Consider the following 25,197-nt stretch of genomic DNA (forward strand, 5'->3'; position numbering starts at 1 on the left):
ATTGTTGGGTTTCAGTAGATCCAACTTATTTGCCCTAATCAGGAGACCAGAAAGCCAGATTAGAGAAACCAAAAGAGTGAACTGTTGCTCTTTGAGCATGGGAAACCTGCTGTAAGATCCTTGCTGGTTTTCAGTCAAGAAAACACAGTTGGCATCCAAAAAATGGAAAAGCCAAGTAGAAAATTGGCTTGTAATCTGAATGTGCCAGCACAAGTTACTTGTCTTATGGGCAGTTAAAACTGCAGTGCACTGCAGCTTGGACCTGGGCTTTCAAATGCTAGTGGCCTAAACATTACCTTTTTATTTGATTAAGATTATTTTTGTGCTAGTTGGAAGTTATGTATATATTTGCAACTGATGCACATGGGAAATTAGGAAACAATTCTAGGATAAAACTCCTCAGAGAATCTAGTGCCTGAAATTGTTGATGGTGTCTAGAGGAAGCTCCTATCAATGAAACCTGTAATGGACATCTGCAATTTTGTAATTTCCAGATATAACTGAAAAGTTCATTGTTGGGCTTTTCCTTTTTTAATTTTCTCTTGTGTCTTAACCTTTTAAGAGTCTTGAGCATGTTCTAGTCTCAAGGTTTTTTATCCATTTCACAGTAGAAAGAGTAGCTCAGTTTCAGTCACAAAACCCTGTTAACTGGGGCTTTCTTCGTGTCTGGCTAATGACATATCAGTGATGTGAATGTTGAGAGTAAATAGAGAGGAATAATTAGAAGAGGAATTATATGAGTAGATCCTTGGGACTAAAAACCTACACTTAGTGCAGGCAAGACTCTTAGACCCCGAGGTGATTATTTGCATATCAAGAGCTACAGAATCGAGCCTACAGGGAAGCCAAGAATGAGCCACGTTCGGTAAAATGAATCCAAGCTGACATGTTTATAGAGAAAGCTGAAGGAACCTCTACTCTCTGTGGAGCTTGGGAACCTCCCAGGTGTTGTGCAGTGTCAGGGACCAGTGGGGAATGCCATCCTCCAAATCATTCAGCAAGTCACATGAGATAAGAATCCACAGGGTTAATGCAGAGAACTGGAATCTCCTTGCTGCTGTTAAACTTTAATTTCTGCATTTAAAACAAAGCAGAGCTATATCAAAAATAACCAAGCCATTTCCACTGGGATAGCATGATTTTAGAGCAGGTCATTTGTAACTGAGAATGTTTGGTACTTTGGTTGTTAATTAAGGATTCGTAGCTTGTAGTCAGTGATCCCACGCTGACAGGTTTGTGCCAAGCCTTTCCCAAATGTGTTTCTTGGTGATTTTCTTTGCAAAGTCAGGAACCAAGTTCTCTCTCTTGCCTCCAAGGTGCTGTTATTGTTATTATTGGTGATCCTTCAGCAAAGGAGGAGAGTGTTTTAAAGATGGTGTCCCTTCTTTGGCAGCTCAGCTTTGCTCTTTCCTTCATGGCGTAGTCTGGTGTTGGCAGGTTTGTACAGGCCCAGCTTGATGAAAGCTGAGCTGAATGAAAGCCCCATCCAGGCCCTGGCACTGCTGCCATATTTCAGTCAGATCCCTGGCTTGGTGGGATTTCCTCCTGAGCAGCCACAAAAGGATGTCTGGTCATTCTGTGGTGGCCTGTGGGGTTTGGATTTGCTGTTTCTGGGGGGGGGCAGTGGATTTAAGCAGTGCCAGCATCATCTTCCCTTGGCTTCTGTCTGGAGCCTGAGACATTTTCTCTCCTGGAGGCAGCTGAGCAGGGGTCTGTGTGAGGCAGTGGGGGCTGGCTCAGCGCAGCAGCCCTTCCTTCCCGTGGTGACAGAGGTGACAGTGAGGGCAAACACGGTTGGAGTTGCACCTGAGTCACCCTGGGGGCAGCTGTGGTGATCACTGGGTGGAGGAGGCCATCTGTGTGGAGATGAAGGTCTCGATGACGTTGTGGGTGGATGGCAGCAGCTGGCTGTGGCTGTTGGTGGGGTCGGAGCTCTGGTACAGCACCAGGCTGCTGGAGGACACTGCTAAAGGCACAGGCACAAGGTCAGTACAGATTCCCACTGCAGGCCCCTTCCCCTGTGTGTACACCCTCACATTTCCACCATGGCTGCACTCCCCTGGCGTAGGGGCTTAACTCCTTTTGTCTGTCTGTTTTGTGTGCTGTTACATAGGTCCTGAAAACACCGAGGGCAGCAACCTTCAGAGAGTTCAGTTTTGAGGATTCTGGTTGATCTCCTAGTTCTCTTAGAACTGGGAAGATCCAGCTGAAGTCTCTTCATGAGGGACCCTTGGACTTTTCAGCCCTGAAAACTGCCCACAGGACTGGATACTCATCGACACTGATTTTGCCAATATTTTTAAGGTTATTTTCCTTTCGTTTCTGAAGGAGCCCATTCCCACAATCTGGCCTTACACAGAATGTACTCTGGATTTTTTCCTTGTACCAGCTTTTTGACCCCTTCAGGACACTGGTATAGCCCTCTTAGGGAATTGTGAGCCCCAGTTACCATTTCCTAACTGGATTTTGCAGTGTTGGGAAGAGAAACTGGGCAATATGTGGTTTGAGACAATAGTGGCTGCTGCTCTTACCCGCAGGGCTCGAGGAGAGGCGCGGGCCTGGCTGAAGGTGCTGGATGGTCGTGTCCTGGTTCTGTAGGTGGATTGTTGGTGCCTGTGACACTGGTGTGTGCATCCCAGACTCGGTGTGAGTCTCTGAGTCAGGGGTGAATGCCTAGAGAAAAGAGAGTTAACAGTGCCTGGCTTCTACATCCCTTCTAACAGGTGTGAGAGAAGAGTTGAGCAGGTGCTGTTTCTAAGGACAATTAAATCCTCCTTGATGATGCAGTGAGGAGCTTTCTCTAGTGCCTCCAGTACTTCAGCTGGCACCAGTGAGGAGATAAAAAAGATGGTCCTGCTGGGATGACACAGACACCACACACACCCAAAACCTCTTTGACAAGCAAGGAGCTGCCTGCAGACTGGTGCAGTTCTAAGGTGGGGAACAAAGGCATGTGCTGTTACCTGTTTAGTTGGTGTCAGGTTGGTCAGGGCACTGAGGTTGGCTGTGTCTGTTATCACCATGGTTTGTGGTAAGAGGCCTGTGTGTGTGTACTGGGCCACTTCAGACTTGGGGCCGTAGAGAGCTGTGCAGGAAAGAAAACAAGGTCATGTGGATGCTGGAGCTTTGCATGAGGCTGGTTTGGCTGAGTTGTTCTCCTCGTGCGAGGGGACCTGCTGTCTGTCTCTGAAAGGCTGGGAGTGGAGGGACAGGGAGATGAATGCAATAGAAAAATAATTTCATAATTAGAGCAACAATAGCAGAAGAGGAAACCAGAGTGCTGCAAGCCCAATTCCCAGCAAATGCCCTAGAACAGAGGCTTTATTTTTGTTTGCTTGAGCAAACAAGTTCATGCTCTTACCGTGAGGGTTCTGTATCTGGGCCATGGTGGCCATGAAGGGGCTCTGGTTGATGTGGCTCTGGACTTGCTGCATGAGGGGCTGCTGGTAGGATGGGTGCAGTTGCTGGGAGAACTGGACAGGCTGCAGGGTAGTGAGGCTGCTCCCCATGCTGTTTATCACAGGTACACTCTGAGGCTGGGTTGAGGCCAGGCCTGGAAAACAAGGACTGATGACAGTGGTGTCACACACTGTGGGGGGAGTGTGGCTGCTCTGCAATGGGGGTGTAACACAGTCATTGTGGCAGCCCTGTTGTTGCAGGGTGATTGCAGATCCTGCTTTTCAGGAGTTTCATTAGTTATCTGTGATGAAGAATAGATTTCATGCCTGTGAGAGGGAAGTGGCAATGTGCAAAATGTGCACTGCAGAACCCCACCTCTGGTTTCCAGTGCTTGTTCCTGTCTACATCCCTGTGTACCAGTGTAGCCCATTTTCCAGTTTAGTGATGACCTGACACAGAGGTCCACTGGGGAGGCCTTGCTCAGAAGTAAACTGAGAGCATCATTTCAGTGCCTAGTTAATTTTACTCTTTTTTTTTTATGAAGCTCTTGGCAACAGAACTAGACTGTAGCTGTCCAGCCAGATGGAGTGGAGTTTAACCTCTTTTTGCTAGGGCTGCCAAATTATGGAATTTGTGTCAGGTAGAAGGTTTCACACATTACTACCCTTTTCCCACAGCTGTTCTAAACCTATTCCTGTAAATCAACAAGTCTCTTCAGCACTCCAATTTTATGTTTTTTGTTTGCACAGAATTTGAATCCAGATCATAATCTGAGGTATAAATGGAAATGGAAATTAATTCAGAGCTGTCACCATGGAACAAAATAAGGCCTCTTTCTTCCTGGGAAGAAAGTGTAAGAGGAGAGTATACATTTTATTTTCCGGTATCTAATGAGATGCACTTTGGCAGTAGACTAGTCTTGGAATGAAAAGAAATCTCATACAAGTCCAGAAAAGCTGTTTAAGTGAAAAATATAAAAAAATAGTAATTACTGTGGATTCCAAAGGCATATGCTGCTCTTTGCAGGAAGTGGAACAGTATGTTTTGTCTTTCAAGCACCATGAACATGCTTCAATTTTCATAGTTTTAAGGCAGTATTACATTTATATTTGGGAAGATGAAGAGCAGCAAACCAAAACATTGGCATAGGAATAGATTGCAGAAGTCCCTTTACTCTTGAGACGTGGGTTTGTGTGTAACGTAATTCTAACGTGAGGAACATCTGTCCCTTAATCCCACTGGAACTTGCAAGTGCCGAGTGCTGCTGAAGATCCTTAGTGACAATTTCCTCTCGTGTGTCACTGCCAGCTTAGTGCCTTTGCCTCTGGAAGTGGGGCAGGTGGCTGTAGGAGTGCCAGGCAGCTCTTTGTGTGACTCCTGGCAGGGCACAACTCACCAATGACCAAGGTGGAGGCTCCGGTGTTGGTGAAGGCGGGAGCCAGGGACGGGGTCTCGCCCGCCCCGATGGCCATGACGCCCGGCAGGGATGCCATGATCAGGTTCTGGGTTTGCTGGCTCAGGGCGTGTGGGCTCTGCTCCAGGCTGTGCAGGGCAGTCAGGGTGCTGACAGGAGGGAGGGTTCCTCCGGGAGCTGACACCTGTGGGAAAGGAGAACCCTAAATATGCCACCTGCAGCAGGCTGGGGAGTCCCAAGGCTGTGAGAAACATCCTCCCTTTCTTCCTGCCTGCTCTGACCCCTTGCTAACTAGGAAGGCTTCACATTTGCTTGTCTGCAGTTTCCCTGTGCTCAGTTAACTAGCACAAGTCAGCTGTTGACATACTGAGAGTAAACTGAGAGTTTAGTTCTTTCACATTTAAGAAATCATAAGGGTTTTTCAAACAGGAATGAGATTAGGCCTGGTGCATTCTTTTTAGAGAAAGACTATCTTTCACAGCTAAGGGTAGAAGGTGATGCTCAGAGAAATTAGGAGGCTTGGGTACACAATAGTTCTAGCTGCAGAGTTCAGCACAGAATGCAGGAGTTCCTCTTTTGTTCACCTTTTCCCCCGAGAAATGCCTGTATTTCCCTTTCTCCCTGCAAGTGTCTGTTAGTGGCCAGTGATTGTGATTTTAAAGGACTTGCTGGTCAGTCCCATAAGACTATTTTTGTCACACAGTGTATTTTTCAGGCTGTGTTACCTGGCAGTTCCCTGCTGTTAGAGAGGAGAAGTACCTGTCAGATAGAACAGGACTGTTCTGTGTTTGTGTGTCTTGCTGATTCAGTCTGTCTTTGAGAAATTTAATAACTTGACTGTTTTCTCAGCCTCTAAAATGAACCACATAACTTGTGTCTGTGCTCCAGTGGGGTTCTGAGTTTGCAAGGCCCTTTAGGGACCTGTAATCAAAGTACTGTGGAAGAGCAAAAAAGCATTCTAATAATTTGGCTGATAGAGAAAGTTCAATGCTTTATATTACACTTTTTTTTCTCTCCCCTCAGACAAAAAGCTGTAAGGAACCTTTAGTAAGAATAAGCACCACGAGGTTAAACAGTGTGACAAACCACCTTGATATCAGTTTTAGAAGACAGACGTAGAAGATTTCCAGGACCTCATAAAAGACTTATTTTCTTCAGCAAGAGACCAGAAAGCAGCAAAGTGAGTGACTGATGAGATTTAAATCATACTCATTTTTAGTGACCTTAACTTTGCCTCAGGCCAACTTGCACTAATACAAACTTCTGCCAACTGTTTCTCTGTAAGCAAAGGAACATGTGCAATCTGAAATGATCAGTTGTGTGTTGTAGTTCTAGTGCTTCACTGCTAATTATGTGGGCAAAGGTGTAATCAGACCTCAAAAGGAAATTGGCTTTGAGAAGGCGGTTTGCTGCAATCTACATATCCAGTGCTGTCTGCATACAGGCTGTTGGGCTTAATTTTTACAGGTAAGGTGGATGTAGGTGTGGTTCTGTGTTCTGTTAATCCCACTGGTCTGATCAACTATCTTGAGATGTGTTGAGTTCAGATGAGAGTTGAAGATGAGGTGAGAATCTCACTGTGGAAAGGAGGAGAGAACAGGGTTTTCTGGGAAGAAGGAAACCATGTCATACTTTGAGTGCTGTTTTTTCAGAATAGGCTGTTTTGATTGCTCATAAGGAAATGGCTTCTTGGTTTCATGCTCTAATTCCTGCCCTCACTGCAGTTTAGAGGGCACTTGTGTCTCAGGACTGTTGATCTTATGTGGTCAGTGCAAAGTGACTTTGTAGTATCTCTACGAAAAGGTGGGTTTAAGAACATCCTGGGAAAAACTACTTCTGAATAGTCCACATTGTGACCACAGTCAGCAGAGCTGATGTCCTCCAGTCAGCAGAACTGAAGCATCCATCACTTACCAGCTTAGTGTCTGTGCTCAGTAGGTTCTGGCTGGGCTCCAGTCCCGGGGGAGACACCTGATGCAGGATGGTTTGGGTGGTCACCATGGAGCTGTTCCCGTGGGGGTTGCTGCTGGAGGACTCTGCCTCGCTGGCTGGCTGCTGGTTGTACCTCACTCCTGCATCACAACAGGAGGGAAACTGGTTGTCAAAAAAGAGAAACTGAGAAACTTTGGCAGGTGCTAAATTGAATTGCCTTTGCAGGCACTTGCCTCCAGATGTTTGGGCAGGGACTTAATGGGTAGTAGGGGAACCAGAAGAACAGGCCTTCTCACACCCTGCCCTGGCTTTCCTCTGTAACTTGGTGCAGCTGCTTCCTCAAATACTGACTGGCTGTGAGTGCTGCAGGGAGCAAGCAGGGTTCACTGGAAACCACCCTGCTGGATGTGGTTGTAAAGAGGAGAGTCATGATGAGATCATCTCTTCCCAGAGCAAGAGCAACTCCCAGCTCTGGCCTGTGAAGCTGAAAAAGCTCTGCTCTTTTTGGATGGAGAATGACCTTTCCTGATCCTAAAAAATTTGATGGGGCAGGTATTGGAAGGAGAAAGGGGCACACAAGTGGAAGGATATAGAGCTGACTTCTGACAGCAGGCAGGGATGACTCCTCCAAAGGGGATTGCTGCCTGCTGGCCGGGAGGGAGGGCAGGGTGTCACAGTGACAGCTTTGGCTGTGAGCTTTGTTACTGAACTTTGTCACCCTTGCCATTCTAGCCACTCTCCTCACTCACAGACATGGGCTCTTTGCCACCTGTGCTCTTCCCTTGTAGCAAGTCTGCTTTTTCTGTCTGTAGATTCACCTCCTGAAGGGGTGGATGTGGGAGACAGTTTTGGTGACTGACTTTGGGGAGGTTCACCCCCAATTTCAGATCTCCCTCTGGTTGCTTCTTACCGTGAACTTTGGTGGGTGAGAGAGCAGCTGGTGGCTGGAGGGAAGAGGAGTTGTGAGGAGTGAGGGGAGGGCCAGAGGTGGGTTGGGGTCCACTGAAGGTGTCCATGGCCAACTTGTGCCGGAAAGCCTCCTCCTTCCTGCGGTTGGCAAACCAGTTGTAAACTCTGACCTCTGTCACCAGGTTCGAGCCCAGTCCCTGGGCCTGAGATGGGGAAACACCCCTCTGGATACACTCTGCCCTGTTGGGGGAAAGCACAAGGACAGCCTTGCTGAGCTGGGCTTAGCTGGAGACACAGGGTAAGTGCACAGCCCCAAAGGGGCTGGAGTCTGGCACACTGTGCTGTGTGATCCTGATACAGCAGGACAGGAGGCATTCCTTGTCCTCTGTGCACAGGGAATGCTCAGTTGTGGCATTTCACTCCAACGTGGCTGGTGTCAGTGGTGACACCCACTGCTGTGCCCTTGCCCTGCCTCTCGCCAGGACACAGAGGGGCCCTGCTGTGCCCCCTTCCTCAAAGCCACACAGCCACCCTTACCTGTTGCATTCTTCCACCAGGGCCTCCCTCTCCTCTTTGCTGGGGTTTTTCTGCCTTTCGTAGGCTTGGAACAGGATCTGTTGGGAGGCAGGACCCCACTTGAAGCGGTTTCTTCTTCCCTTCTTGGTGGGCAGGTCGTCTCCCATGGGCTCCTCTGTCAGGATACCCTGGCCAGCGTGTGTGAATTCTGCAGGCACAAAAGGGCAAGGGTGTTGGCTTTTTGGAAGCATTTCCAATAGTTCTGTCTATTTGGGTGCCTAGCAGGCCCAATGCAGCTTACCCTTGGACAATATCTTGTACAGGATGGAGGGTTGAATCTAAATAAAGTGGAAATAAAGTGCCATAATCTGCTAAAACTGATGTTTCTAGCAGGGCTATACCTGATGGTTCTCTCACATGCATTGCATCTCTGCTCCCACCTTGGAGTAGTGAAAGCAAATGCAGCTGAGTTTAGAGAAGGCATAGAATCATAGAATGATTTAGGTTGGAAAAGACCTTTAGGATCATCGAGTCCAATCATTAACCCAGCACTGCCAAATCCACCACTAAGCCAAGGCCCCAAGTGCCACATCTGCATGTCTTCTAAATCTCTCCTGGGATGGTGACCCTACCACTTCCCTGGGCAGCCTGTGCCAGTGCTTAATAATCCTTTTGGTGAAGAATTTTTTCCTAGTATCCCATCTAAACCTCCCCTGCAAACAGGGAGCATTAGGTGGCTGCTCCTTAGCCAGCCAGAGGGGGAGGTGGGTCACTGCCATGAGGAGAGTGGTTTCCCATGTCCTGTTTCGTTCACCTCACCACTGAATACTGACCTAGACTTCTCTAAGCTAACTGCTAAAAGTGGCTTTTGCTTCTATTTTTCCTTGAAAAGAATAGGGAGTTAGGGTGATCCAGGGAGAGCAGAGGCCTTTATGAGGCGGAGAGAGGAGAACAGTTGGTGCCGTACTTACGCTGGGCCACCTCCCGCTGCTTCCGGACGTACCAGGTGTACAGGGCTGCCCGTTTCTGGGTCTTCATGGGAGTGCCCTTGTTGAGGTGTTGTGAGAGGTGGGACTGGTTCAGACCAGTCGTGTCCACCACCTCACGCTGAGGGATGTTGTGCTGCTGGAGGTAGGATTTCACCATCTTTGCTACTCGCCAGGGATCCTCTCTGCAAGGAGCAGAAAACACTTCTCAGGGGAGAGAGATCAAACACCTGCTCTCAGCAGACCTGGATTCCAAGGAAGTGCACTGGTACCTCCTGAGGGGCACCTTGCCTGTCATCACCAGCACGTTTGGTGAGGCCAGTGTTCACTGGCTGCAGGAGGGAAAGCTCAGTTCCTCAGTGGGGTGCCTCGTTCAGTTTGAACTCTGCATTCAGGGTAAGAACTGCATGGCACTGGAAATAAAGTGCAGAAGATGTAGCACTGGCTTCCTTTGAACTGCTCTTTGTAGGTACTTTGATCTCCCCTTAGGAGGAGGCTCTTCAGTTACCAAGGGATTTTCCCAGTACATGGCCATGATCTTTGCTGTCTCTGCTCATTTTCATGCATGGTTTTGGGCTGTTCTCTCTAGGCAGTTGTCATCTGTGATGACAGAAAGTGCTGACCAGTGATGTGAGCAAGGAATGGACCTTTCTGCTGGCAAGTACTGTGGATTTAAAGCACTTTTTCTGCTGATGAGGAATGGTATGAGGAGGGAAGTGATGTTGCATTTCAGTATTCAGATAGATGTTCTGTGACTACAGATCTCTTTTCAGAGGCAACCTTTCTCTTCCCTTTCCCTACATAACTTTTCTTCTCTATCCTCCTCTCTTTAAGGCATAGATGCTTGGGGTGGATGTACTAAATCTTCTAAGACAGATTGATTGTGGTATTAGGCTGAACCCAGCTCATGTCCTCGTTCTGGTCCAGGTTGGGTTGCCTTGCAATAATTCAGGAAATGGAAGCAGGCTGTCATTATCCTGTGATGTGACAGCTCTGTATGCATATGTATGTGTCAAGTCATCCAGGATTATGTTCTTACACATCTGCTATGTGTTATTCAAACACACTGATTCACACCTAGAGCCACTTGGAGCTTCTAAATGCAATAAAGAACAACAGGCAAATCACCAATTTCTCCTATTGCCACCCTCCTTTGGAGTAACAGCTGAGGGAATAGACCTGCTTCAGACCTGCACACAAAACTTGAGAAGCTAACCTGATTTGGGATTTTATAATTAATGTGAATCTCTGGGTTTTATGATCTCCTATTAGAAAATCCATGGAGGTTCCTAAGGAAAACAGAGAAAACATGACTGTGACTTCGTTGTGTGTATTGATTTCACCAGAGCTGAAAGTCACAGTAGCAATAAAGATGTGAAAGCAGGCAGTCTGAGTCCAAACAGTGCAGGAGCCTCTCTGCAGAAAAGCCCCTGGCTCACTTCAACAGGAGCATCTTTCTGTGCCTTCTGTGTGAAAGGTCTGGAGGAACTGGTTTACTTGCTGTGGAAAGACAGTGGTGTCACATTCAACACCAGCATCAAAGGAGCAGTGGGGAGAAAAAAGGTACCTGGGATCGTGCAGAAACTGTCACAAGACCACACATGTCTGAGCAACAGGCACCAACTGTGCTGCTGCTCATTGCTCTGTTGACTCAGGAGGTTGCCGGAGGCTGCAAAGTGATAAGGAGGACAAAGTCCACACCTGTTCTCTCAGTACAAACAGCCTTATCTCTGTTCTCCTGCAGCCTCCCAATGGCTGATAGTCCAAGGAGCAGCTCCACAGCAGTTAAAGTATGACAGAAACAGTGCCAGCTACAGCTTTCTGAAGAACCTGCTTAAAATAGAACATTTGTTTCTCTTTTACAATGGAACACTTGCCATAGAGGCTTCTGTTTTTCAGCCTCTTCCCTTCACCATCTTTGTCTTTCAAAAGCCTCACATTTGGCTGAAGTTATGAAAGCTTTTCTTTCCTCAGTGTGTTTTCTTTTTCACTTCTGCTGCCTAAATCAATCTCCTCCCTCTGTGATAGTCTATCCAGCACCCGCACCCTGCACTCCTTGTATAAGTCCCTCTATAGAGGAGAAAAGACTCTGACTGGGAACCCGGTCTCTTAGATTTGAATTCTGGCTTGAATGGGAAGAGGAAAGACTGTGTTGCCACTGATGGAAGCCTCTGTTACATGTTGGTTCCTTTCTGCACCCCAGTCATGAGACACTTTTGTCTCCCCGTTGAGATCTTCACTTCTCTGTGGTAGGAATAAAGCAGGAAGTGTCTGTGAGTCTCTTCTCTCAGTGGTTAAAGCCCTGTGGTTTTTGTCTACTTTTGGACAAAGCAGGGAGTTTTGTGAGGCAAAGCAGTGCAGGGAATCTTAGAACAGTGTGATTTCCTGGGACAGTTGTATGAAATCCTGGCTCCTCTGTATGTTGTCAAAGCACAGTCTGTGATGTCAGTGCAGCAATCCTTCAGGCAAAGGCTACACCACAGTACAAGTGATGACAGTCTGATCAGCTGAACCCTCTCATGAACCATTGCCCAAATACACAGTTCCACCTGCAGAGCCTCCACCATTGGCTAAGACATCATAAGTTGAAACGTTTGCTCTTTCACTGGCCATAAGACTGTCATGGACTGTCAGAGGGGAAGATTTCACTCTAAACCTGGTTCTCCTGCTTGTAGTTACACTAAGCTCTCAATTGCTTCAGTGAGTCAGAACTGCAGAAATGGCTCTGCCTTACTTAAGCTCTCCTTCCCTACCTCCAAGCCTGTTTTCTGCCTTTTAGCTTCCCTTTCTCCCCAGATGCAGTCTCCCCATTCATCTTTTGTTCTCCAGGGTCTAATCTCTGTCTCCAAATTCTTCTCATGCAGTTACTTTTGACTTCTCCTGAGGTCTTGCTCTCCTGCTCTCAGTTGCTTATTGCCATGTGAGCACAGCCCCTCTCCGTGGCTCATCCCCACCACAGGGGCCTGGGTCCTCTCTCCATGTCAGCTTCTCATTTTCTTACTTCTGAGGTCACTTTTTAAGGGCGTTTTCACCTCCCTTTTGTTACCTGAACAATAAGTAACCCAGGTAGTTAGTTATAAACTCAAAGGGAACAAGAGGCTGGTTGATAATTTATAGCAACATCTCAAATTTAAATGGAAAGTAAATATCAAGTTGTTAGCATTAAAGAAAACCCATTCCAGAGAGCTGGAGATGTAACATTCAGGGGACCTTCTCCCTCCTTCGCTCTTCCTGACTTTTCTCTTTCTTTCTCCTTTGTTCCTTTCTTTCCCCTCCTTTTCCTCATCCTCTCTGTCTCTCCTTCTTTCCTGTTCTCAGATTCTCAGGTGAGAGAAGCCTTCATTTCCCTGAGGTGGGTTCTGAATTGCTGCCTTGGACCAGACCCTGCTCAAGCAGAGGTTCAGAGCTGTGAAGTGCTCAGGACCATCCTCTGGCCCTTTCCTCAGGAGCTGCAAGCCCTGCACAGCCTGGAGCCGGGCTGGGCACAGAGGGAAGGTAAGACCATCCATCCCAGCAGTTCCTTTCTGTTGAACTTGGCCTGGTTTGCCTCATCTTGGTTTATATGTGGAAATGAAAGGGGTGTGGCAGCTTCATCTCCAGATTCCCCAGCTAGAGCCACTCTAAGGTGGGGGGAAGACTGAACCTTTATCATTATATGTCTTTGTTTTCTTTTTTCCTCCTGGAAAACACACTTTTATCCCTGCCTCCAGGGGAAATCTGTAGCTTATCTCAATTTCTTTCTTTCCTAATGGAATTTCACCCCTTGCCCTACAGGTGGATTGTTGCTATTCCTCTCTCCATTTGCTTTACCTGCAGTTGTATGATCTGTCCCTTCCCCCAAGGTAGCCTCTCTCTTGCTTTCTACTCTAGGAATACCTGGGAGTTTCTCCACACAGCTCAAACTCCCTACTGAGTCATTTATTTCTTATCACAGATGCAATTAGTTTTCTGTGTGGATTGATACGAGAAGAATGTTTTTATTCAAACTGTAAATTTACAGAAGATCAGTGAGACATGTGAAGGGACAAAATGAAAATATGTTAATTCCCCTGTTAATATCTGAACTGCCTTTAGCATGTTTTGTCTGTGGGGGCAAGATCTAATCAACACCCATAGGTGCACCCAGTGTACCAGGGTGTATCTTCCCTACATCCTGTTTTACTCAGCTTTGACTAGAGCTTTCCAAGCTGTGCTTTCATCGTCAGTGGTCCTGCGAGGACATGCTTGGTCTCTTGGTACTGTCATTTTTTTCCCTTTCCAATTCCTGGAAAGCCTAACAATGGACACTTTCCTGATTCTACTTTATAAGCAATGGCTGAAGTTACCACAAAGACTTTCTTGTATCAGCAATAGCTGCCACAAGTCAGACTCTGTTAAAATCTGGTCTACAGTACTAGGCCAGGAATTAATAATGCCCAAAGAGGCTTCTGCCTAAAAGCAGAAGTGCCTCCATCAGTTTTTTTGGATTTGAAATCCTGGTGTAGATGCTGAAATAGCTTTGCAAGCATTGACCTTTTATTGGGATTGCCTGGGCATGGAGATTCTTGCCTTCCTCTCTTTTATCTATTGCTGGGACTAATTTCTATTATAGACTGTTGTGCCCTGCCTTAAGGTTCTTTAACACTATTTTAAGGACATTACTTTTAGGCATCTTAAAACCAAGAAAAGTTTATTTGTAAGTAACAATTTCTTAGATATTCTCACCCCCTGATACTGGTTCAGCTGCTTGAATGAGTTCTCAGACACAATGTCACTTGGATGAGAAATTTGAAACATGTCAATGCAAACTTCCTGCTGTTTTCATTTCACCTTGATTAATTGAGACCTATTATATTCCTCCATAAGTATACTTGTAATTTTTTGCTGACACTGAGGCTTCTGGTGCCTTCATACTGCCCTTAACAGCAGAAGGCAATTGCTCTATCCTGTGATGGAGGGACTGATGACAGAGAACTCAGATGTTTCAGGGTAAAGCTTTTGGAATTAAGACTCAGTGTGAGGCTTAGGAGATCCCTGTCCTTGCTCAGTCCTCTGCATGCTGTCTCAGGGGTTTAGGTAGGTCCTAGAATTTGTCTGTACCTTGGTTCCCATTTTTGAAATGGTAATGCTGCTCAATGGACTGTCTGGAGGCAGCTGTGAGACTGTTCATCAGAGAGTATTAATAATTAATATCACGGGGTTGCAAGAGAGGTAAGACTTGTGGTGAGGCTGAAAGTAAGCACAGGACACACTGGCAGCAAGATCCTAGAAAGGCAGGGAGGATCAGAAGCCAGAACTGGTGCTGAAGTGAGGGTGGCAGGAAGGGATTCCCTCCATCCCTGTGTCTGTTCTCGGATCACAGCAGATGGCACTTCAGTCCTGCTTCACCCATTCCCTACAGGAAAAGGGACAAAGCCATGGGGGCTTCTGCAGCTTCCATGGCTTCCTTTGTGGAGAGATACTTGATAAACCATCAGAAGTTAATGATCGAAAAGCTTATCAGGGTCTTTTCATCTATAAATTTATAAGAGAAATAATAAAGCCATTGGATAATTAGTAACTAGCCAGGGCCCGCCCGGTGCCACTGGGCTCAAACTACCCCAAGACCTGTACGCAGACTCAGGAAGATGAGAAGGAGACAAGGATGAAGGGAAGAAAACAGTGGGAGGCAGAGAGAGAATCAGCCAAGGAGACAACAAAATGGGAGAAACAGCAGCAGAGACAAAAGTGAGGAGAGAAGGGAAATAGGTAAAAAGGGTTTGAAAGAGATAAAGGGAACAGAGGAGACTAAAAGATGGGACAGAGCTGGAAGTGGGAAAGAAATGAGAGACATACTGGGCCAGAAAGAAGACTGAATTATTGGGAATGCTTTCACCACCCAGGTAAGAGCTGATCCAGTGAATTTTCCTCTCTTGGGTACTGCACAGTCATCAACTCCCAGTCTGCCAGGGAGGGTTTTTTAAGGTATTTACAGCAAATGCTGCCTCTTGTCATGCTGTTTTTCTAGCTCTGGCCTTTCCTGGTGGGATTTGATGTTTGCTTATGCTGTTACATTTTCTGTTGATTTCCTCTGCAAGTGAAAGAGAGTGATCAGAAAGCCTGAGAAATTCTCTAGATGGATTTTAAATGAAGATTTTAAGTGCAGGATGTTGCTGCATCTCTTTGTTTTCTATCACCTTGTCATTTCAAAATACCCCCAAAACAGGCAAGAATCTGCTGTGATAGATGGTAGGATGGACCTAATCCTTGCTTGGACAACCCTCTTGGGTCACCCATAGGAATTGTAATCTCAGTGAGAATCCCAAATGGGAAACCTGGAGAATATTTGAGTCTATTGTGAGGTTTATTGGTTCAGGGAACTTTTCCTGTCTTTTGATCTCAAAAATGCTTTTTACAAAGGCAAATTTGTGTGGCAGTGAAAGCTGTAGTTGTTGCTGTGTATGTCCTTTGTAGCTGTGACAGGCAGTGGATGGTAGAAGCAGAGTGTTCTATCCAGGTTTTAACCTTTGCATGTGTTTGGTGTGTGCTCTTTTTACAAGAAAAATCCCCACTGAAGTCAGGGAACTTTGCACTCAGAACGAGTTCTCTTGCTTTGTCTTTGCCCAATAATCTACATCAAACCCCAGTGAAATTAACAGTATTAATCTCCTTAAATACAGCAGGGAAACATTACAAATTCACCTTGCTGTACATCCTCAGGCAAATGTAGCACCAGCTCAGAGTGACCGATTTTTTTTTTCCTGATGACTGAAATTGTGAATCCTATTAAAAAAATTAAATTCTAAACCCTGACATTCAGTCAGAGAGATGCAGGTTTTACAGGCCTTGGACTATACTGGAGCCTGATGCTATAAGCACGTTGAATCAAGCTCCATGGCTTCCTTCATGCAGTTAAGTGAGATGAAAGAAAAATTTGAGCATTTATAAAGAATCTGGGGGTGTTAGGGGGCTGCTAGTCCTGCCATGGATGAAGGCTGTCTCTGTGCAGGTAGATCAACTTTGAATACTAGGGAACTGAGCAGAAGGGGAAAGGAGAAGAGATTTAGAGGGAGAGTGCAAGAAAGCAGCAAAGAGGAGCAGTAAATCTGTCCTTACTGTAATAGTCTTTCCACCACAGCCTTCTGGTGAGCAGCCTCCTCAGGGCTCAAGTTTTCCAGCTCCTTCATTATTGGAGGGGTAAATTCCTCCCCGTCATCGGAGGTTTCATCTTCTGATAACCTGGACTCCCCGATGCCGTTGGGGAGGTTGGGGATGTCGGGACAGGGCTCCCCTTTCTCTGTCTGCAGGGCATTGATGGCGCGCTGACTTTCACTCTGGAGCCCGTAGGGTTCCACCTCGCTCAGCGCCTTGATCAGGGTCTCCTTGGTCAGCCCCGACTCCAGCAGCGCTCCCAGCAGCTCCACTTGGAGATGGCTCAGCTTCGACACCATGGTCTTCAGCCTGGTGCCTCTTGGATTTTGGGTTATCCTGCTTCCAGCTTCCCTACACCATGTTCCTGAGGTAACACGCCCGACTGTCAGGAGAGTGGGCACAGCGCAGCCTCCCGCCTTTGCGCCCCCCCAAAAAAAACAAAATACAAAATTGAGCCACTTCAGACCCCCCACGACTGTCCTGAGCCAGTGCTGATAAAGGGACCCTTGGCTATCTGTTTACATTGGAGCAATGTAAATTCTCCAAGGTTCATATTTATCTGTGTGCTTAGCAAGTTACTGAACTTTGGACTTCAGCACCCGCCGCAGCAGTTCACAAAGTGCAGAGGGAGAGAAAGCAGGGGGAGGGGGAAAGGGAGGGAAGCGGGTGAGGAAAATGAAGGACAGGAGGTCTGCAGCATGGAAAAGTGAGCTATGGAAAGAAAGACAGGAAGATGGAGAGGCATGGCTTTCTTCTGGCCCCAATAGTTTTGGAGAAGGAAGAAGGTGGAGTGCCCAGAAGGAAGAGCCGCGTTGGGCTGCATGTGGTTCAGGAGAAGGTGCTGCTGTTGGAATATCGCAGAGCCCGCTCGGAGCTCTGGCAGTGGTGAAGTTCAGCCAGTCTGAGCCCTTTGGGCTGAGAGAAAGCCACACTGGCAGCTTCCTTGGCCTTTGTGCCACCCCCCAGCAGAGGAGTGTGACCACGGGATCTATGTGAACGTTCCCAAGACTTGCAGGACATTCTGGAGCTCCAGCTGAATTCTGTGGCAGAGCATCAAGTCTTAAGTGACTTTTTCACTCTGGTTTTGGCTTGCCTGGGTATCTTGATGTGCAAACACTAGTACCTTCATTTTAACTTGCTATGTTTATTGCTTAATTGATGAGCAAGAGGAGTGTTCCCACATAATTCAGGGGATTGCAGGCCTTGGCCCTCTGAGCCCGTGATTGAAGGATGTGATAAGGAATAGCCCTGGGTGTTGGTTCATGCTAAAAATCCCTGTCCTATCATCAACTGCCCTCTGCTTCCGATGAGTGCTCTGGGCAGGCTTGTGGTTCCCATTTATCATCTTCCTTCTTGATACCAGTCCTGCTCTGAGGTTCTGCTCCCACCTATCGGGTGACTTCCTAAAACACGATCCCTGGCTCGGCTGGAGTCACTTAATGCAGTTCTCCAGTTCTGCGGTTCTCTTCTTATGACTACATTGTCTTTTCTGGTCTGAAATAATATGAATGAACCTATCTACTTTGAGTGGCTAAATTGGGGAATAACTTGATGTGCACATGTGGCCTCGATGCACGAGTGTCTCATGTGAGTGATTCCTTGGAGGATTTAAAGGTGTTGTCTCAATAGAGGCTTCCCGGGGGCAGCTGCCTGTGTCTACACACTCCCATCAAACCTAAGCTTACAGGAGCCTGGTACAGCTCTCCCCAAACTGGGTAATGGCCCAAGACAATGCTGCAGAGGACCTTGTCCCCTGTTTTCCCTTTGTGGGCACCGTCAGCCGTGCTCTCCAGGCTCCTGAGTCAGCAGGAGCAGGACAGGACCCTCCTCCCTCTGGGCACAGGGCTGGGGTGGGTCTGGTGTAACTGTTGGCTTTTATTTCAGGCATGGTCTGCACCCAGAGCACCACGTGGCCTCCCTGCAGGGCGTTAACAAAGCTCAGATGGACACAGAAGACTTCCTTTGCGTGGATAAAAAGAAGTAACAATTCAGAGTCCACGTAAAAACATGTAATGTAAGAAATTTTCACATGAGCTTTGATGTAAAAAGACATGTTTAGCTTCTAAATATTTTATTTTTGGTCACGCTCTCAATAGAAAAGAAATGAATGGTGAGCTTGGCATTGTCCTATCAATGTTTTGACACATTTCCATGCATTTCATTTGTTATCACGTTTTCCTTTATTCCTCCCCCCTGCCCCTGCTAGACATGCCAACCATTACTGGCTGATAACAGTAATTGTCAATTCTAATTACCGTGTCCTACCGTGACATTATAGTTTCTGCATGATATGTCCTTATAATTCAAGGACTTTGCAAACAGAGACAACAGATTGTGGAGCTCTTGCAATATGTGACAGAGGAGACACTGTCACACTGTGTTACTTATTTCTGCCTCTCTTTGGCATGGTGATTTCTTTTACCTAAACTAAGATGGAAAATATTACCAGTGTTCTGTTTAAAAGATTGCCCAATCTATATTCTCTAAGTATATAAACCTGTTGAATGCTTGAGGGGAAATGGGGACACAGACTATTAAGTTTAAACAAAGAACAGCAATATTTATCAATGGAAGTTGTAAAGAGAAGAAAGCACAGCAACAAATTATCTGTCTATATTGTGTGGTTTCAAGGATTCCTTATACACACAGAAGTCCTGACGATGCTGCTTCTGCTTGCCTTGGAGACCTTCAACTGCAGAGGCTTTTTTTTGAAACCAGTGAACTTTGAAGTCTATAAACTCAGAAGTGAACATCTGTTTGTATGCTGGGACCTCACTGAACGCTACAACTGGATGTCATGTGGAGAACCCTTAGCTGAATATGGAAACCTTTCAAATACTAAGGAGGAGGTAAATATTCTCTGTCACTTTATCCTGAAGGGCTTTTTCCCTTGGTCTATTAGAATTGTCCATTTTAAACTGCAGGACCCTGGGGAATTAGCAAAAGAACCAGCAAACTTACCCACTTTGATCTTGCCATTGACTGGGACCTGCCGGGCTGTGCCACTGAATGGTTCAGCACTTCATTAAGTATTTCAGATTCTTCAGTGCAGGAAAACCAGTGACCTTTTCAGTGTTTCTTAAATGTTACAGATTTAAGGAATGGAGGGGATTCCTGCTGCAAATTAGCCAGTATCCCTATTTTACACCCTGGCACTAAGGATTGCAATATCCTATTTCCCAGTGCCGTGATGTGCAGTTGTGAGGTGATGAGAACAGCAGAGGCCAAGGGTGGAAGCTGCAGAGCTTTTACCAGTTAGATTATAGTTCTAGTAGTAGAGCAGGAGCTCAATTGCAGAGTCTGGCCATAATCCAATGCTCTCCTGTAACTGAATTGTGCTCAAGGGTTGTGCCTTGAGAATGAATATTTGAAATAAGGGGTCTTGGGTTTGCTAACCCATCTTCATCTGTTACCAGTGCTTAGGATATGTTGATTTCCTCAATTGTAGCAATTTCCCAGGCCATGACTTGATTCTCAAATCACTCTGATTAATGTGATCTTGGTAATGTGCAAGTGGAAACTTTGAAAGTTCAGAGACACCGAGTGAGACCTGCTTGTTTTCCTCATGTTTGCAGTATTTGGTTCTGTATTTTTTTCCCTGCAGAATGTTTTTCCTTAGGTGTAATTAATCTGGTGGTTGAGACCCCTCAAATTCAGTATTTCTTGACAAGACATAAGCAGCTTTACAGCACTAATCTGGTCAGCTTAATAACAAGCTCACAAACAATGTTACATTAACAAATCCATTTGGATGCAGATTGGAAAAATATATCAGTAATCACAAGAAGTCTGATTTCTATTTTATTTTAATATCAATTTTAATAAAGATTATTTAAACATGTTCAACACTTTGTTTTCTCCTACTACACTTGAATATAACTCCAATGCATTTTTTAAAAATTATTTTCTTCTCCTGAAGTGGCAGACAGTTTGAAAATAGAGTGAGAGCTACTTTACAAAACTGGCTTCCCAGCATTCTCCAATATCCTTCTAGGCAAGGATGTCATGAGCTCCTCTAATGAAATTCTATTTTATTGATAAAAAATAGTCTGCCTTGATTAAGTGTTCCAAATTAATCCCTTCTGCCTTACACGTAATATTGAATTACTAATTAAATGGATTACTTACTAACACTGAAAACAACTGCATGAAAGTATAAATGGGTACACAATAGGAACATTACCCTTATATTTTACTCTTACTGGTCTGTATTCTGCTTATTGCACTTGGGCAAAGCCCCAGTAAGGGACAGGAGAGTGCTGTGAACAGCATGGAAGGCAGAACAGGCTCCCAATGCCTGGCTTCTTGTATCAACACCATTTTTACCTCTGATGTTTTAATTTACTGAATAATATCTATTATTAAGTGTACATGATGAAAAATACAGTAATTTGCTGGGATAAAGCCAGTGTAATGTGGCTTCAAGGAGAATACAGAGAAGGGAAAAAACCTAAATGTATTTATGATAAAAGTGCTTCCAGAGGGAGCCCGTGTAGTTCCCTGAATAGGGTGGTAAAATTGCCATTGGCAAAAGAAACACAGAGAAACGGTTCTATTAATAATTCTTTACCATTTTAATGTTCTTCCTGCTGAGACTGCTAAATGCTTTACTGGCCTGAATGACATTAACATAATCCCCTCCTTGAAATGTGAGAGCTATTATGATAATGTTCACCCTCATTTCTGTTATTGGGGGGAAGAAAGCTACACAAGCACCAAACCTGGTGATTATTTGTGCTTTGGGAGCTCAGTCCCAAAAGGCAAACAGGAGTGTGAAAGATCAGAGATAATTGTCATTTATATGTTGTTTTCGTGGGGTTGGATTTCAGCGATTTGTGCAAACCCCGAGTATCTCAGTGGGGAAGGACTCGCTCAAATACACGGTTTTAATGTTTCAACTATATACCCATTTACATTCCAATTTAGTAGTTTTTGTTGTAAATATGTGATTGTAATTGAAAAATGTGATTCTAAAGAGAAGGAAGCTGGGTTTTTTCATTGGTGCCTCCTTCCATACTTTTTAATAGTGCAGCCAAAACTTCCAGAGCCAAGAAGGTGCAAGGCTACCTTTTGACTGAGACACTGGAGTAACTCCCTGGGTTTCTGCTTGCCACTATTTGCAGGTTTCAGTTGCTTTTAGAAGGACAAATATTTTACTCTTTACATTTGTTAAACTTTAGGAGTCTCACTGAACTAAGGAAGGTGTAACAACCATTAGGAACTGGGCTGGACGCAGAGCTTGGAGTCATAGTGAGATAATGGGTTTAAATTACAGGCTCTCTCTACATATTCCTCCACTTGTATGGGTAAGCAGGACTGTCCTCCTTCCCAGTCACCCATCGGTTTCCCCCACACACACTTATTCCCTGTTTTACCATCAGGATGAGGCTGGAGAGCAGGAGCAGCTCTGGAGTTGGGTTATGAAGGAGTTTCCCACTAGGTGGTAGTGAAGAGAATCCTGTCACACTTATGGTCAGTGCAGTTTTAATTGTGTTTATCGAGGGGAATCCCACAAGGATCCTACAAGCAAATAGCCCAGCGTAGCTCCCAGCTGTACAGTCAGAACTGGATCTCTTGATTTTTATTTTTTTTTTTGCCTTCCCTTTCTGCTCATTTCCATGCTATTTGTTCCTCCCAAAACCAAGCAGGGTTGACAACTCTACCTGTCATGTCCTTTCCTGAAAGGTGAAGTGTCTACACGAAGCTACTCTGGTTCTTTCCACCTCCATTAGAGCAGAATCAAGACATGGTTAGCTAAATGTCATCCTCTGACATTTAAACAACTTGGAGGTGAGGACTCTTTGTAGCCAGTACTTTCATCTGATTTTTCTCCACCACACTTGCCTCTGGGAGCTAACCTTCCAAATATAAAAATTACAAAAAAAAAAAGGCTTTGTTTGCTCCTAGTTTTGAAATACCTTGACAGGTCTAAGCAAAGCATCAGTCTACATCAAAGGTTCCAGACAGAACAGGTATTTTGGAAGGACTTTGTAATGTCAGAGTAAACTGTCACCGAAATTCAGAGTAAAGCTCTCTTGTAGGTCCAAAGAAAGACTGTACAAAAGATATGCTGAGGAAATTATCTGGGGAATGCAAGCAGTGCTCCAATTTGCAGTAAGAGCAGATGCTGGGTCTGCAAGGAGGAATAAATTTCTCCTGTGAATTCATCCCACTGCTATCCTATAATGATAAAGCAAGCTTGAAAAGTCATTTAGTAGTCTAGTCACAAAGCCTGAGATGCTGAAAGAAATTGTACTTTAATTGCTCATCAGCTATAAATCATTTGTGCCAAATTAATGTGCTGGAAATTTTGCAAGACTGAGAAACTGGAAGCTACTTCAATAAGGACACAAAGCAGGGATATTGTTTCATAGATACCAATATCAGTTTAACATCCAATTCTCAGGGAAAAAAAAAATTAAGGAAGGCTCTTTAGTGCCAAGACAAGGCTGAAGCCCTGATTTATCTTTCCCTGCAGTGATTTAAAAGGACAGAGAGGTTCTTTTTTTCCTCTTACATTTACTGTGTTACAATCAATGAAAAGGGTAGCACAGACATTCCAGACACTTGGGTTTCCACCACAGCAGGGAGGATTCCAAATTATTTGGTCATTATCTAAGTGTTCCTGTAGATTTTCTTGCTGTGCTGCGGGAGAACAAAAGCAGGGAAGTTCTCAGTTGTGCAAGTCCTACCCAGAGCCCGAGTATCTTTTACCTTTTGTGTGTATGTGGGAGCTCCAGAATTTCCTCCAAAATGGACTGACTTGTCTGTGTACCCAGAGCTCCAGGTTCTGAGCATGGCTCCTCCTCTCTCCTTGCACCACATCCACCAAAGCTCTGTGTCCACTGAGCTGGGCACAGGGACTGTGTGTGGGGCAAAGATCAAAAGTTTTGCAAGGTAGTCCAGCCTGAGCCGGATGAGAGGGAATGTTAGCATTCCTCACCCTCCCGTCCTTCCAGCACACCCAGCTGCCAGGACTGACCCCAGCAGGGAGTCCATGAGCTGGCCAGTCACAGTACTTGGAGTGTTTCCACCTCACAGCTGATAAATCCGATTCTCAAACAGATGTTGGTAAGTGGGTAAAGTGCTGATTATGTCAGGAGCGCTAAGGTCGTCCCTGTCCACAAGGCCAAAGGGCCGTGAAAATCAGAGGATTTGGATGCTGAAGTGACACAACCCAAATCACTTGTTTTTGAAGCACAAAATACAGGGGGAGAAGCCCTCAGAGTCCAGCACCATCTTAATGAAAGCACTGTTTAACTAGGACAGAAGAATCCCAGGCGTCACCTCCACCAAGACCAAGAGAACCTGTGTTGCATATGCAGCATCCTCCTGCTGCTGCATCCCAAAACTTCAGGTGGCTGCAACATGTTGCAGTTTCCTCTGTATTGATGCAGGAACTGAGCTAGCAAGGATGAAGTGATCCACCCAGGACTGCACAGCAGCTGCTGACAGAACAGAGGTGAAATGAGATATTCCTTATTTTTAATCCTCTGTCACGACCACACACCCTGCTAAGATTTTTCCATAACGAGATGGACAGAATGAAATTAATTTATTCAATCCACTAACAGAAATAAACTAGAGTGGGCTCCAAATTGCGTCTGGCATCCCTGCAGGTGCAATGAGAATGTCCCAATGTCCCATTAATTTTCTGAAGATTGTAGGAAAATTCTCTTAAAGCATAGAATTTCTCCATGCTTTTTTTTTAAACAAATGCCTATTTTTACCAGACCCAGGCATTGTTCTTCTATTTATATTCCATGCAGTTACGTCATGTCCAACTGTATGTTCAAACTGGCTCTTGTCCCTCCCACGCTGGAAAACAATGAATGGGAATGCCCAGCTGGACTGCGACAACTGATCCAAACTCCACAAAGCCCCACTTGCACAAACTGCTGCAAGTGAACTCCCAGGAGGTGGGAGCAGAACACACCACTTCTGCATTTGGCAGAAACAAGGAAGGACGGAGGGTTTGGCAGCAGAAACCAGGGAGGGGAGAGACAAGATCAGTGTAAATGTAGCAGTTCCCCTGCCTGGAACTTGTGCAGGTTTGATACAGGGCTGGTGATAACACAGAGCATGTAATTTTTATTTGGACATAAAGGACAGGGAACGTTATTTTCCTTCCTTAAAAACCCACTTCGAGCATCTCATCCTACCGATTTTACTTGGTTTCCAAGATCACAAATTCAAAACCACGGCAATCTCCAGAAATACCTGTGAATTTAATAAATTAAACCACCGGCGTGTATGAACTACCTTACCTGAACGGTGCATTTACCGCCTAACCTTCCATCAGAGGAACCCCCCAAACTCCTCGGGAGGTCACGGGCTCCTGCGGGAATCGGGCGGGAGGAGCCCGGTACCCCGAGCGGAGCGGGATCACCCCCGGCCACCGGGACGGAGCCGAGACAGCCCCGCCAGCCCGGGGGAGCTGACCCTGGCCCGGGGGATCGCGGGGAGCAGCTTCTCCGGTGCCCGCTGCGGGAAAGGAGACGCCGGCTCGGGAGTAACCGTGGGCATCACCTCGGGCATCGCGGCTTCCCGCCGCAAGCCCGGGGAAGCCCCCAGCCTCAAAACCCACCCGCTTTCCGCGCTGCCTTTCTGCCGGAGGGAGCTCCGTCGCTCCCACCCGGTGCCCCCGCGGGTCCCGGTGCCCGCAGCGAACCCGCCCGCCCGCGGGGCTCACCCCGAGCAGCGGTAGCGGCGCGGGCGGGCCCGACAACCAACGCGCCCCTCCCGCCCCGCCGCCTCCCTCTGCTCCTCTGTCCCGTCCCACGGCGCCTGCGCGCGGCCGGCGGCGGCACGTGAGGGTGTTGTGGGCACGTGACCCCCCGCGCGCGGCCCGGGCCCCGCCCCCTCGTTGCCCCTCCCACCCCCGGCGCGGCCCCGCCCCCGCCGTGCGCGAGCGCGGGCACGCGGCGCGGC

General features: G+C 46.4%; 2 protein-coding genes across 15 annotated transcripts in view; one reads left to right on the plus strand and one right to left on the minus strand.

The window, feature by feature from the left end:
* The window catches only part of CUNH12orf43 (chromosome unknown C12orf43 homolog), a 40,461-nt gene extending 15,929 nt beyond the window's left edge, over positions 1 to 24,532 (plus strand). For 2 of the 14 annotated variants that reach the window (XR_003536392.1, XR_003536394.1), the window contains exons 8-13: positions 5,837 to 5,993; positions 12,475 to 12,651; positions 18,151 to 18,280; positions 18,898 to 19,115; positions 23,531 to 23,728; positions 24,036 to 24,532. The gene's annotated coding sequence lies outside the window, so the exon portion shown is untranslated. The other 12 variants (XR_003536405.1, XR_003536396.1, XR_003536398.1 and 9 more) reach the window with 12 other exon arrangements.
* HNF1A (HNF1 homeobox A) lies at positions 118 to 17,046 on the minus strand. Its single transcript, XM_027696674.1, has 10 exons — positions 16,231 to 17,046; positions 9,142 to 9,341; positions 8,192 to 8,378; positions 7,656 to 7,894; positions 6,728 to 6,885; positions 4,796 to 4,997; positions 3,362 to 3,553; positions 2,964 to 3,085; positions 2,532 to 2,673; positions 118 to 1,963 (listed from the first exon to the last, which is right to left on the minus strand). The coding sequence occupies exons 1-10, from the start codon at positions 16,563 to 16,565 to the stop codon at positions 1,836 to 1,838; spliced, it is 1,905 nt and encodes a 634-aa protein (XP_027552475.1). The 5' UTR covers positions 16,566 to 17,046; the 3' UTR covers positions 118 to 1,835.
* Positions 24,533 to 25,197: the final 665 nt, after the last annotated feature.

This window comes from Neopelma chrysocephalum, unplaced genomic scaffold (genome assembly GCF_003984885.1).
Source record: "Neopelma chrysocephalum unplaced genomic scaffold, ASM398488v2 Primary Assembly neopelma1_116, whole genome shotgun sequence".
In the NCBI taxonomy this organism is placed as follows: Eukaryota; Metazoa; Chordata; class Aves; order Passeriformes; family Pipridae; genus Neopelma; species Neopelma chrysocephalum.

Bases quoted from the DNA above. Each gene is read 5' to 3' on its own strand.
- HNF1A (XM_027696674.1), bottom strand. From the start codon at position 16,565: ATGGTGTCGAAGCTGAGCCATCTCCAAGTGGAGCTGCTGGGAGCGCTG. The intron at 7,895-8,191 runs GTAAGGGTGGCT...TTCCCCCAACAG, and splicing joins CTGGTGGAAGAATGCAACAG to GGCAGAGTGTATCCAGAGGG. The intron at 3,086-3,361 runs GTAAGAGCATGA...TTTCCTGCACAG, and splicing joins CCAGATACAGAACCCTCACG to CTCTCTACGGCCCCAAGTCT.